Source organism: Sminthopsis crassicaudata, chromosome 2, assembly GCF_048593235.1.
Source record: "Sminthopsis crassicaudata isolate SCR6 chromosome 2, ASM4859323v1, whole genome shotgun sequence".
Classification (NCBI taxonomy): domain Eukaryota; kingdom Metazoa; phylum Chordata; class Mammalia; order Dasyuromorphia; family Dasyuridae; genus Sminthopsis; species Sminthopsis crassicaudata.
Window position 1 is genome coordinate 523901360 of NC_133618.1, and position 13893 is coordinate 523915252.

At 37.2% G+C, this 13893-nt stretch overlaps 1 protein-coding gene across 1 annotated transcript in view; it reads right to left on the reverse strand.

Moving 5' to 3' along the window:
- Positions 1–13893, reverse strand: part of MYO5C (myosin VC) — a 128200-nt gene that overhangs the window by 29874 nt on the left and 84433 nt on the right. Inside the window, exons 25-30 of the mRNA XM_074294529.1 lie at positions 12732–12912; positions 9375–9468; positions 8879–8942; positions 8693–8773; positions 4098–4278; positions 236–329 (exon numbers count right to left, since the gene is read on the reverse strand). Of these exons, the coding sequence (XP_074150630.1) occupies positions 236–329; positions 4098–4278; positions 8693–8773; positions 8879–8942; positions 9375–9468; positions 12732–12912 (695 nt within the window). The remainder of the gene's footprint in view (positions 1–235; positions 330–4097; positions 4279–8692; positions 8774–8878; positions 8943–9374; positions 9469–12731; positions 12913–13893) is intronic.

Sequence of the window (13893 nt, forward strand, 5' to 3'; positions counted from 1 at the left end):
CATACATATCCAGCTTTGCTTCCATTTGTTTTTCTTTGGTTTCAAGTTAAGTATACCTCGAGGCCCACTCCCATCCCAAGTCATTTCCCTGTGGTGAAAACTATACATACATACATACATACATACATACATACATACATATATATATATATATATATATATATATATATACACACACACACACACACACACACACACACATATATATATATATATCATATAGCATCAAATTTACCTTTCATTTTTTCAGTCTGTTCAGTTAGACGGATTTCAAGATCCTGTTTCTGCTTCTCAAGTTCTGAAATCTGTTGTTTAAAGTCTGGAATCATCTTTACAGAAGGATAAAAAAGGAGCATTAGAATAACTGACACAATCAATGAGGCAGCAAAAGCAGAAATATAAAACCTGTTATCTTGGAGAAAAATTCAGGATAATTTCAAATTTTTTATTCAACTTAATTAAGTTATTCCATTTGGCCTGCCATTTACATTTCTGCTCTGTCCACGACCACTGGGGAAAAACACAGGTAGCTATTCTCAGTTTTGTTTTTTTTTCCCCATCCCTTGATAGTTTGTTTTTTTTTTTTTTTAGATGTGCTATGCCCTACATGTTCCCATGGAAGGAAGCCAGACTGGAAGGAGAAAATTTACATACTAAGGGAAAAGAAATTCATGGGATTTTTCTTCCATATGGTATTCCCAGGACAGAGATTACAGTAATGATGCTATTTTAGGAATGAGAAGCATCTTAAGTTGAGGAAATAAAACAGAGGTATTCTCCCCTTCCTATCACCCCAAAAGCAAGAGGGCTAGTTTATGAAGTTCCCTTGGAATTCACCAGTGAAATCCATTTTGAGAACCAGTTGGGAACCAGGAGAAGCTTTCTGGAGGAAGCTGTAAGGAGAATATCGTAGACATAGGACACACATGTGCAAAGGCTAGAGAATGTAATGTATGTTCAGAGAGTAGAGTGGACCAGTTTGGTTAGAATAGCTCCTTGTTCAAGGTATTAAATTTTTATCAAAAACTTTTTATTAAAAAAGTGGCACAGTTGCTGCCCTCAAGGGCCAATGATCTCCCACAGTCATCTTCTGACCCATTATTCACATACGGTGGAGGCCCTGGAGTCAGATGTCATTCCCCATTTTGGGAATCCTTCATTGGCATTAAAGGCAATTCTACATCTGGCAACAAAGCGAGCCATCCCACCATCATCCCCACCTAGGGCTGGGGAACTTCAGTACACGACTTCCTGCCAGCGTGAAGGAAGGGAAAATTCTTCTCTTCTTTGGCCAATGTGTGCACTGACCCCATGTCCGCTCCGGAGCGGCCTTCCTGGCCAAGCATGGCTTTGTGAATTACTTGTGTGAGCAGGTATTTGGGTCTTGCCCAAAGCAAACTAAGCAAAATGAACACACTTAGTGCAGAATCGCATGATCAGGCAGCTGGAGGGATTGCTTGAGGCCATGGTCTGGCTGCACATGGAGAGTATCTCACCCAGGGAACATCGCCCTGAAAAACACCCACCTGGGATGGGGTGGAAGTCATGTATACTCACACTCCTCCTAGGACGCTTTGTTTGTTTATTTGGGAGCGTCCCTTCATTCTGCTACACTACACTTCAGATAGGCACTTTTCTCCTCTGACAAAACAGTCCCAACCCCTAAAGAAATACTTCCCTGTCTAAGAATAGCCATGTAGGATGTGTCTCTTCTTAACAAAGAGATGATTCAGGCCAGTTCCAAAGGTCTTGTGATGGAGAGAGCCATCTGTATCCAGAGAGAGGGCTGTGGGGACTGAGGGAGGATCACAACAGAGCATTCTCACTCTTTTTATTACTTGCTAGCATTTTGTTTTCTCATTTTTTCCTTTTTTGATCTGATTTTTCTTGTGCACCATGATAATTATACAAGTATGTATGCATATATCAGATTTAATGTGTTTTTTTTAACGTGTTTAACATATATTGGATTACTTGCCATCCTGGGAAGAGGATGGGGATAAGGAGAGGGAAAATCTGAAACAAAAGGCTATGCAATAGTCAATGTTGAAAAATTATCCATGCATATGTGTTAAAAACAAAAAACTTTAACAACAAAGAATAGCCATCTATCCTGTGGATGTCAGCTCAGAATAATAGTTTTTTGCCTCCTTTTGAATTCTTAGTGCTTAGCACAGTGCCTGGCACACAACAGATGCTTAATAAACGTTTTTGATTGCTGGCCCCCACAGCTACATCCTCCCAGATGCTCCAGGTTTCATCCCCTGCTACCTGCTGGTAGCATCCACAGAGAAGTGGAGTGGTGGGAGAGGCAACCACAATCCTAAACGATCCTTCTTTCAGCCACATTCATTCACCATAAACTCTATGCAAGCAACTGAACGCCTACTGCGTGTGAATCATGCAAGGAACCAAAGATAACTCGAGAGGAATTGAAACTGCTTTTGTGTCCAGAGTTTTCCGAATAAAGCTACAGACAAATGACAAAGCATGGGAACCAAGTTCCACTATGAACGTAAAAGGTTCAGATGCTCTGGATGGGAACATTAAAGGGTGAACAAAGGCACTGTTCTGAGTGTTTCCTTTTTCTCTGGAGAGCACATCACTACTTAACTGTGTTACCTAAGTTCTCTAACAGCAGGCTGCCAAATCCCAGAGACTCCCTCCTTGCTCTCTGGCCTGCAGACTTAGGAACAGTTCCGTTCTCCCAGCAACACCCCCCCATCTTTATCCCCGGGTACTCTTTACCTCCTAAAGCATCTGTCTTTGTTTCTTCCTCTTTTCTCTATGATTCACTTCCTTTCTGAGGCATTCACTTTCCATCTGAGGGAACCTTCCACATCCTATGACTCACTTGGAGTGGCTCTTGCTCTAAGACACACACACATGAGAGTGAGGTCTTGGGATGTATCGGAAGCTTCATTGTGGACAGCTCATCTAACCACTCAGGTTCCATTTCCTAACTTGTAAAAATCAGGAAAGTGATGTTTGCCCAGCATTGCAGCCTTCACCCCTGATTAGCTCTAACTATGGGCAAGTCACTGACTCTCTCTGAAGTTCACTTTCCTAATCTGTGAAAATGAAGCTAATCCTGGCTTGTACAGGGCTGCTGGAAGGAAAGTGCTCTGAAAACTGTAATGTATATTACCTAAATTTATTATTATCGTACACATAAGACAGAGAGTTGTTATGTATATGCACCAAACCCAGAACCCTAATTGATCACCAGATATCACTCTTAAAGCATCTATACTGCCATTTTCTGCTCTCTTTTATAACATTCACCTCAGGATATTTTCTGCAATCTTAGGACTCGCTGTTCCATTAGATACTGTTACTAAAATCACTCTTTTCCTCATTTCTTTGCTGCATTCCATCCTGTTTATCCTCCTGATCTTTGGTCAATTTTGTGGGGGTTATGGCTAGTGTAAGCATATGAAAGAAAAATCATCACATAGTTAGTTCTCCCTTCACCACCACCCTTTTTTCCTCCTGTGGCATAAGATGATATAAAATATATTTCTTGGGAACTGGAGTACCTACTAACCAAAGGTTAATTACTTTTTCTGACCCAATTATTTAGTTTCTTGCAAAAGGTAATTTATGTCAAGTACTTTAAATCTGAATGACATTAATGCAGCTGAGCAAGTAGGGATCCTGGCCAATAGCATGACAAGGCTATCAAAGAAAGTGTTCTTTGAGTCTGAGGCAGAGAATTTGCATGAAACAATCTGCAATTTGCTGATGCCTTAGCATTATCTAATTACTTCTTCACTGTCTTCATCATATCTACTATCATTCATATGTTCATTCTATGACTGTTGCCTAGAGATTATATTTTTTGTCACTCATAGATGAACACTCTGGCTTTATGCCAGAATGGAATTTATATGAAATCATCTTGGAGCATATTCTTTTTCCCCTTTGGTAAGGTATTTTTTCCCTATAGGTCTACTGATTATCCTTGGCCATATTATTGGACATATTATGGTCCAATTCCATGATCCAACACCAACAGGCTATTTTATTCTACCACGGGACAGGAAGAAATGATAGCATATATTATCAATTATTTTGCTATACTGTTAATACTGTACCATGTTTTCAGACGTCAGTCTGGTGACTTCATGACGAATACTGTCATTGATGTCATTTTCTTCCCTGAATAATTTTTGTAAATGGTTGATTTCTTGACTGAGGTGTTCTACTTTAAAGTTCAGTGCTTCAATCTCTTTTTCATAGTTCTCCTTCTGAGACTGGAAGTGGCTCTCCAACACTCTGTCAAAGAAAGGGGCAAGTATTCAAATATCTACTGCATGCCAGCCATTGTGCTTTTAGATTTGGGGGCCCCAAGACAAAAACAAAATAATCCCTGTGGCCATCAATAAATCCACATTCTATCCAGGAAGGCAACTTATAAATGAAAGGTAATTTCAGGGGAAAGGAAGCATCTACAGACGAGGAGATCAGAAAAGTTTCATGCAAGAGGTAACACAAGATGAATTCTGAGAAAAACTAGGAAGGAGGGAGTGACGTGGAGTGGAACACAGAGCACATTAAGAGTAGGAGCGTGTAATGAGGCTGGAAAGGTAGAAAGCTGGAACAAGAATGTGAGGGCTTTCAGTGACAAACAGAGCAGCTTGTACTATATCATAGAGTCAATTAAGAAGGCGCTGGAGCTGTTTGCACAGAGGAATGACATGGTGATTGCATTTGTGTGTGTGTGCTTTAGGAATATCACTTTAGTCATCTATGCAGAGGATAGACTGGAGAAGGGAATCACAGTCCTTAGTTTTCAGTATTTATACCTAAACTCAAGAGTCGAGAGATCTGGGTCAAATCTCAGCTCTACCACTAACTAACTGAGTGATATACACAAGTCCTCTAATTTGTAAAAATGAAGTTGGAGTGAGCTGTATGATGGCTAGTGCTGGGCTTGGAGTCGGGGAGATCTGATTTCAGATCTTGCCTCTACCTGCCAGCTGTGTGCATGTGGTCAGGCATGGTCTGATCTGAGGAAAGGAATTTGTGTTCCCACACTGAGAATGTCCATGTGGATGAAATCACAGCTTAATGACATTCTAAATGGAAATGCTGAAACTTACACTATCTATCCCAGAAGGATGTTGTGATATGTGTCAAATATATGTAAAGTCCTTTGTAAATTAAAATACTGTATCTTTAGGCTTTGAATATTAGCATTAGGGGTTGGACTTATGATTTCACTAGTGTAGGGAGGAAACTGCTTCCACCAATGCAGGTAGTGAGCTTTCCTGTAACCTATAGTCTTAGAGGCAGGACTTCAATCCTGATCTCTATCCACTATCCTTCATTATTACTCCTAATAATATAAACTCAAATTATGTGAGTTTGCCAAGCAAGAATCAAAGGGCACAGCGTGGGTCATACCTCAGAGCACTTGGATTTAGGGGCATTATCTGGCTCTCCAGCAATAGGCTAAGAATCATTAATTATAAGGTTACAGCTTACTTAGTTTAGTTCTTTAAGCATCTTGTGATCTTCAAGGGCATGAGCAAAGTTCCTTCAGGGCAAAGGAAATTCCCTACACATTAGTAGGCAAGTGTTCATAAGTTATAGAGACAAAAAGGTATCCCCAGTGGGGTGACAAACCTCTTACCTTAGTTCACAGAACTACAGAGCTAGAGCTGGAGGCAATGTGAGAGGCTGTCTAGTCCAAACCCCTTACTTTACAGAGGAGGTGAGATAGAAAGGTGGGATAATTTGCCTGAGGATTAGAGGTAGTAAAGGCTTGAACCTGATCTCCTTGACTCCAAATCTAGTGCTTTTCTACCTCACCACTCTGTCTCTAAAATGAGGAGCTTAATAAATAAATATTTATGGAATTGAAATGCATCAGGTAGGTACAAAACAAAATGTTATAGGAGGTCCAAAGAAATGATAATTGTCAGATTAGGGAACACTTCATAAAGCAGAATGTGCTTTATTATTCTCAGAGAAAAAAAAAGGATCATTAAATAACAGAAGTTAGTGTTTGTAGGGTCATAAAGTGATACTGTAGAGAGGGAAAGGACCTTAAAACTATTAATTCCAATCTATTCCATTTATAGTTGTGGAAACTGAGGCACAGCCAAGGTAAATTACTTGCCCAGAGTATACAGATAATAAGCTTCAGAAACTGGATTTGAACCCCATCCTCCATCTTTGCCTTTGTATAGGCTGTCTTCAATGCTTGTTCTACCCATCCTCCTCACCTCCACCTTTTAGAAGACCTAGTTTCCTTCAAGATTCAACCAAAATGTCACTCCCATATAAAGGCTGTGCTTGTCCACACAGTTGTTGTTGTCCTTCCCACCAATATTACTCTGTATTTACTCTGGAATGGTTGATCTGCATCCATGTTATTTTTCTGCTATAGAATGGAAGCACCTTGGACAATATGGGAATTTGTTTTCCTTGACAAAGTGTATTTGTCACCAGAGTTTTTTTTTTTTTTAAATTTGGAGAAGGGAGGTAGGGAGAAGAAACAAAATAAATGCTTGTAAAATGAAAAAAAAAAAGATTAAAAATCCCTACTCCAATAGTCAACAGTCAATAAACATTTATTAAGCACCTATTATATAATCAGATTGCGCTAAGCATTGGGGATACAAATATTAAAAAAGAAAAATATTTGCTGTTCTAATGGGGGAAGACAAAACACAAGCGCTAGCTGAAAAGTGGGAGTGAAGGAAGATACTCAATTTGGGGACACAGTGGAGAAGTTATTAGATAAGTCCCAAGATAGTCCAATCAGGTGAGAAATGAGGAACTATCTGAGCTGGGCTCTCTCCTTAAATGGAGGTTTCATGCTCATGTCCCCATTCTTCAATCAGAGAGACAGAAGATAATGATTGCCAGCTACCAGAGGGCAGGAACTGTTTTGTTTTTGTCTTTGTAGCCTCAGCATAGTGCATATAATAGTTGCTTAATAAATGTTTGCTGAAATAAGAGTAAACTATATCAAAACCTTTCCAGGACTTAACAGAGCTTGCATTCCATTGACATAACCCTTTAATACTCAGCGTTGCCTCTCAACCAAAATGGGACACTGGAGTGGAACGATGATCCTAGTTTATGAAATGATTCTAAATCTTCCTAACCATGATTAAAGCATTTTTAAAAAATCATCACATTTGTTCCACAAATTCCCATTAAAAAGAAATGCACTGAAACTGGAAAGTGAGTGGATGACCATCAATTGGAGAATGGTTGAATAAATTGTGGTATATGAATGTTATGGAATATTATTGTTCTGTAAGAAATGTCAGCAGGCTGATTTCAGAAAAGCCTGGAGAGACTTACATGAACTGATGCTCAGTGAAATAAGCATGACCAGGAGATCATTATATACTTCAACAACAATACTATATGATGATCAATTCTGATGGACGTGGCCCTCTTCAACAATGAGATGAACCACATCAGTTCCAATAAAGCAGTAATGAATTGAACCAGTTACACCCAGTAAAAGAACTCTGGGAGATGACTATGAACCACTACATAGAATTCCCAATCCCTCTAATTTTGTCCGCATTTCTGATTTCCTTCACAGGCTAATTGTACACTGTTTCAAAGTCTGATTCTTTTTGTACAGCAAAATAACTGTATGGACAAGTATACATATATTGTATTTAATTTATACTTTAACATATTTAACATGTATTGGTCAACCTGCCATCTGGAGGAAGGGGTGGGGGGAAAGAGGGGAAAAGCTGGAACAAAAGGTTTTGCAATTGTCAATGCTGAAAAATTACCCATGCATATATCTTGTAAATAAAAAGCTATAATAAAAAAGGAAAAAAAAAAGAAATGCATTATTTCTGATAGTATATAAATATAATGAGGAATTTTATAATAAATAATGAAAGAATTTAGTTTCAGCACTATAATTTGGACAGTCAATATGATGATTAAAATAATTTAGAAATATCAATTATAAATATTTGTAAGATAAAATTATTTTATATTAACTTTATAATTCCAGAAAAATTGCAGCAAACTCCCCAAATTTCTTCAGTCAAAAAATATAGTATCACACTCTAGTGTATACATTCTTAAAGATTTTCTGCTCTATAGAGTTTATTTACTCATTAATGAACTTCTTATCCCAAAAAGTACTAGATTTTCAGAGAATTATTCCAAATTAAATGAGATAATTCCAATAACTATAATTTGTAAACATTTACTTTATTTTGTTAAATATTATATATTTGGTCACAACAACTTTGGAAGAAGATCTATTAACACAAACAAAGAGGAAATGGCTGTCTGTAGCAGTGGAGGGAATATTCACACTAATGAAATTAGATTCCTGAAGTCCTGAAATAGATATTCAAGATGATATTTTAAATCTCCTGTTTACATATGAGATTTCTAATTTTTGAAATACAAGGAAAATGAGAGAGAAGAGGAAGAGATAATAGAAAGAAAAGGAGAAAAAAGAAAGAAGAGGAATAAGAGAAAGGTGAGTAGAAAGAAGAAAAAGAAGGAAGGAGGAAGTAGAGAACACAGGAAGAGGAAGATTAAGGCAAAGAAGATGAAAAGAAAGAGAAAGAAGAAAAGAAAAGTAGGAAGGGGAAAAGGAAAAAGAAGAGGAAGAGAAAAGAAGGAAGAAATAGAGGAGGCAAAAAGGAGAAGAGAGCTAGGGGAACAATCTAATTATTTTCCTTACCTTGTTGCTTTCTTTAGGCCTTCATATGCAAACCAAAGTTCGCCATCTTCATTTAAATGTTCCAAATCTTCTACAGAAAGTCTGGAAAATAGCAGAGAAAAGGAAATCAATTCTTACCTTTACATTTTGAGGTTTTTTTCCCTCATTTTAAAAATGTCTTAAAAATGTGAAGTGGTGTCAGTTTACCTGCTTCTCACATCTTCAATGTCATAACTTTCAAGAAGTTGCTTAGTAATTTCAGACATTTTTTCTGAAAGTAAAGCCAAAGTATAAACATGTTGGTGCAGCACAATGGATAAGCACTGGGCCTGATGTCAGGAAGACCTCAATCAACTCTAGCTTCAGATACTTATCTTGTCTGCTTCAGATTTGTCATTGGGAAAATGGGGATAATAATAATTATCTCCCAGAATAGTTCTGAGGGTAAAATGAGATAATATCTGTAAAGACTTTTACAAACCTACAAAGACTGCTATATAAGTGCTAATAATAATAATGATAATTATTATTATTTTGGACATGCAGGGCTGCTATTCTTTCATTAAGTCCCAATTTTCTAGCCTCATGCAGGCAAACTATCCATTGAACAATAATGTGGTCTGGTGCTGGTGAAGTATCTCACTTCTATAACTCCATAATAAATTAACTGCTGTGCTAACAAAATGACTGGTCTTGCCATTACCTCTCATTTCTCGTTTTTGTGACTGTACGTGTTTCTCTGCATCTATCTTCTGTGTCTGAAGTAGCTCTATCTCCTTCTGGAACTCAGAGATCATCTGGATGAAAACAGTGAACCAAAGTTTTTAAAAAATAGAATTGCCAATGTCCTATAAATAGTGCATTAGTGACATAATATATTCCTAACTGGGCATTCTCTATTACATGTTCACAAGATGCAACTGCATTTTAAAGGAATGTTAAACACCTGCTTCTTCTATAATTCATTCTGGCAAAGTAATTCATAGGCTGATGTAGAGAAAATTATTGTTTAATGGTTCAAACTGTTTTATAAATATAAATATGATTTGTTTATGAACATTGATAAAAAGTTTTGCCCCCAAAAGTTAGCTTTAATAACATTAACCAATTTGTTACATATTTGTTAATAGTATTTTGTTGTTGTTAATTTGTTATTTATTAATAGTTTCAGTGGAAGCAAAGGTTAATCAATAATTTCCTCATGGCATGGAGGAGAGAATTATTAAATTATAGACAAAGAAGAGGTAAAGAAGGGAGAAAAAGAATCAAAAAGGATGTCCTACATTGAACAAATAACATTGCATTTTTATGTCCTAACCAAATACTCCTTCATGGAACAAGAGTTATCATGGGAACAAAGCCACAAGGAACACTATCGTCCTCTTGAACAAGTTTTATTTTCTGTCAGTATCAGGTACTAAGGGAAGACAGAAAGCAACCAACACCTCTGGGAGTTGAGGGACAGATCTCTATTAAACCGAGAGCCATATTGGCATATTGCTGTTAATTTTTAAAAAAAATTTTAAAAATTAATTTAATTTAATTTATTTAATTTTTAAAAAATTTTTAAAATTTAAAAAAAAATTTTTTAAAAATGTTTTCTTTGGTTTTTAGTTAATAACTAAGAAAGCTAATATTATTGACTGGGCAGCCTGAGACATTCAGAAACCCAGTCACATCCAATGACCAGTGTAGTAGGTAGAAAAACCCACAGGATTTTAGACCCAGTGAGAGAAGAGACCTTGTAGGTGCTCTAAAATGATTCCTGATGACAAAGAATTCTAGTCTAAGTGATTGGAGGTGGGGGGAGCCTCAGTAGGGCAGGATTAGCTAGAAGAAGCAAAGGCTGGAATTCTTTCTGGGGAAGAGAGACGTAGCAGGAAGGTAGAGCCAAAAGAAGATGGCGTTCCAAATGAGTGGACAAGGCAGAGAACACTTGGAAAGTTACCTCAGGGACAGGCAGGTAAAAGGTTGAATCCAAGAAAGAGCCCAGTGGAGTAGGAGCATGAGTCTGTGTAGACAGGCAGGTGGAGTCCAGCACGTGAGAGTTAGCAAGAATAACCCAAGCAGGCAGGAGACAAGAAAAGTTCTAATAACAGGGCAGAGAGGCTTCCTTCTTTCCTACTCCCTGCTACCTGGGGGAGCCTTCTCAGAACAAAGGATGCGAACCTGCAGTGAGGGAGAGAGAGAGACCTGAACATACAGCTTTCCAGTCCTGAATAAGGCAGAAAGAAAGAGCCTTTGAGGAAAAACTTAGATTAAGTCTGGGAGAAAAGCAAAGGGTTTGTGGCCAAAGCGAGTACACAGAAAAGCATTGCTTCTTCACTGACCGCTGATCTTTGTGATTGTTTCAGTTAGTTTCAAGTTATCTGTCTGTTTCCTTGGTCTTCCTAGGAATTAGTTATACGTTGTATATTTTATTGTAAATATACATCATATATTTTATTAACAAATTTATTTCCTTAGAAAAGTTGGCATGTCATTATCAATGCAGCTGTGCTCTTAACTTACTATTAAGGGACTACTGAGCAAGTCATTTAGCTTTCTCTAACTCTTTGTCTTCCCCTCTGGAAAACAGGGATAATAATTACCAAGCTTGCGCTGTTTTTATGAGGAATATACCTCAAAAACCAAAACCAAACCCTTAAAATAGCGAGCTGATTATTGTGCTGGCTAAAAATCCTCAAATGATAGGCTTTAGCTGCCAAAGGTAAGAGATAATGTCTGGCACATAGTAAACACTTAATAAATCCTTGTTGATTAGTGATGGAATGCTGTCTAATGGTGTTTAAGCCAACCACAGAGACAATTCTGAGACAGCAGACAAGGGACATGGCTAGCTGGTGCCGTTCACATACAGTTGAGTGCACGCTCATGACACAGTGAACTGATTTTTCTCGAACCAGGACTGTCACTTCATTGAAATGGGAGGGTGTTTCTGGAGAAGCTTCCCCAATCAATGCAGATTAGCAATTGCTGCTGTAATTTAGTTACAGAGAGTTGCTTGGTTACTGAATAGACAAATGATTTTCTCAGGATTTCACAGGCAGAATGTGCTGAAGGTGGGACCTGAAACTCTCCTTATTCTCCAAGGGATAATAAGATCAATTTTCTATTCTTTATGTCACATTGCTTCACTATTTTCGATATAGGCTAATGGTTTGGGGGGGGATATTTTTCCTCCCACTTTTCATCACAGTATTCAAATTCTCTGATTATTTTATAGATCAATTTAAAGAATTTTAGAATGTTTTTTATATTTGGAAATGATCCCATTGTACTTTTTATTAAGTGGGGATATTGATGATAAAAGTATCTGATAGATGTATAGCAATTTAAAGTTTGCAAAGCACTTAACACATATTATCTCATTCTGAGTGTCTCAACTGTCTTTGATAAGGATACCATAGGTCATTATTATTTACATTTTATAAATGAGGAAATATGACTCATGTTTGTGGTTGTTCAATCATTTCACCTGTGTCAGACTCTCTGTGACCCTATTTGGGGCTTTTTTTTTTCCTTAGCAAAAATTAATGCAGTGGTATGGCATTTCCTTTTCCAACTCATCTTACAAATGAGGAAACTGAGGTGAACAGGGCTAAGTGACTTGCCCAGGGTCACACAGCTTAGTAAGTTTCTGAAGATGAATTGGAACTTAGATCTTCTTGATTCCAAGCCTAGAACTCTATCTCCTTTACCACCTAGATGTTTTTCATAGGAACATAATAAGTATCAGTGGCAGCTCTCTGACTCTAATTCTAGAATGTTATCCACGACACTACACTGCCTCTCATACTTTATGTTAGCATATAAAGTTTCAATTACTTTCCCCAAAATCAAAAAATCACCTTTTTGTAACTAAAAAAACACAAAATGCTAGCTTTTAAGTCAGATTTAAAAGCATTATATTTTAGATTAATGGATAAGAGAATTTTTCCTTTGACTTTATAAAGCATATGATTTTCTGAGTGACCTATAAAATCCAAGAATCAGCATTTTTATACATTTACTATTTTCACTTTGATCTGGAGGATAGAAGTGAGATTTCTGTTTCTACCTTTGTTTGCTTGGTAAGCTGGGCCACCTCTCCTTTCAAGCCATTGGAAATTATTTGTTCTTCCTCCATTTGATGCTGGAGTTGCAGTTTTTCTTCTCTTAGAGTCTTGATTTCTCCCTTCAAAGAGTGAATCTGTTTGTCATAGTCTTGTTCTTTCAGCTCAAAACTTTTCTCAAGCAATCTATGTTGTAAGAAAGAAAGATAAAACATTAGAGTTTTTGCTAGCTCTGAACCAAAACAACAGGTGATGTGGGAAACCAGAAAGAAGACAGGGAAAGAATTAGTAAAGAAATTAGAAAGTAATTATTAATTAGAAAAAAATCGGGAGTATTAGTAGCTGGAATTTGCTGTGAATGTACATTGCATAACATGATCTCTCTTACCCTGTCTCTCATATTATTCTTAAGTTTTCTGATTTTAGCAATGCTAGGTCTATAGTCACTGTACACAGAAATACAGGCTCAAGGAAACAAATTTAATGAGCTAGAATCATAATTTTTTAACCTGAGATATGTGAATTTAAAAAATTGATAACTGCATTTCAGTATAATTGGTTTCCTTTCTTATCCTGTAACTTTACTTTATGCATTTGAAAATATTCCTCTAAGAAGTCGTCCAGAGGCTTCCCTGGACTGCCAATGGGAATCATGACACATAACATGTTAAAGACTCCTGACTTAGATGTTTGATTGATTCACCACCTTTCTAAAGTGGATCTGATTCAAGGGAAGATCTTCCTCAACAAAGATCTCTATGCACCCAAATCCTTTATCAAGTCCTGAGATTTATTTGGCTTTAGAGCTTGTTGAAGATTCACATAACTGTCTGGTGGGTACAAAGGTAGTGAGTCTCAGCTCTGGAACGAAATCTTTTAGGCATAACCATGGGTCAACTAAGATCCCTACAAACCCAGAGCAGACTCCTTGAAGGATCAGATCATTCATCACCCAACTCTAAAGAAAGTGGACTGGCCTTGGGAATCTAATGAGCTAATTAGTCATTAAGCTTTTTCCTTTTTACTTTACTATGTAGTTGAAAGAATATAAATTATGGTGATAATATTAAAGAATCATCCCCAGGGAAATAGTTTAATTCTTCTCAGGTTTTTTTCTTCTTTTCTTTTATAACTCTTTAACATGTTCTGGTTTATGGGATTTCCAAA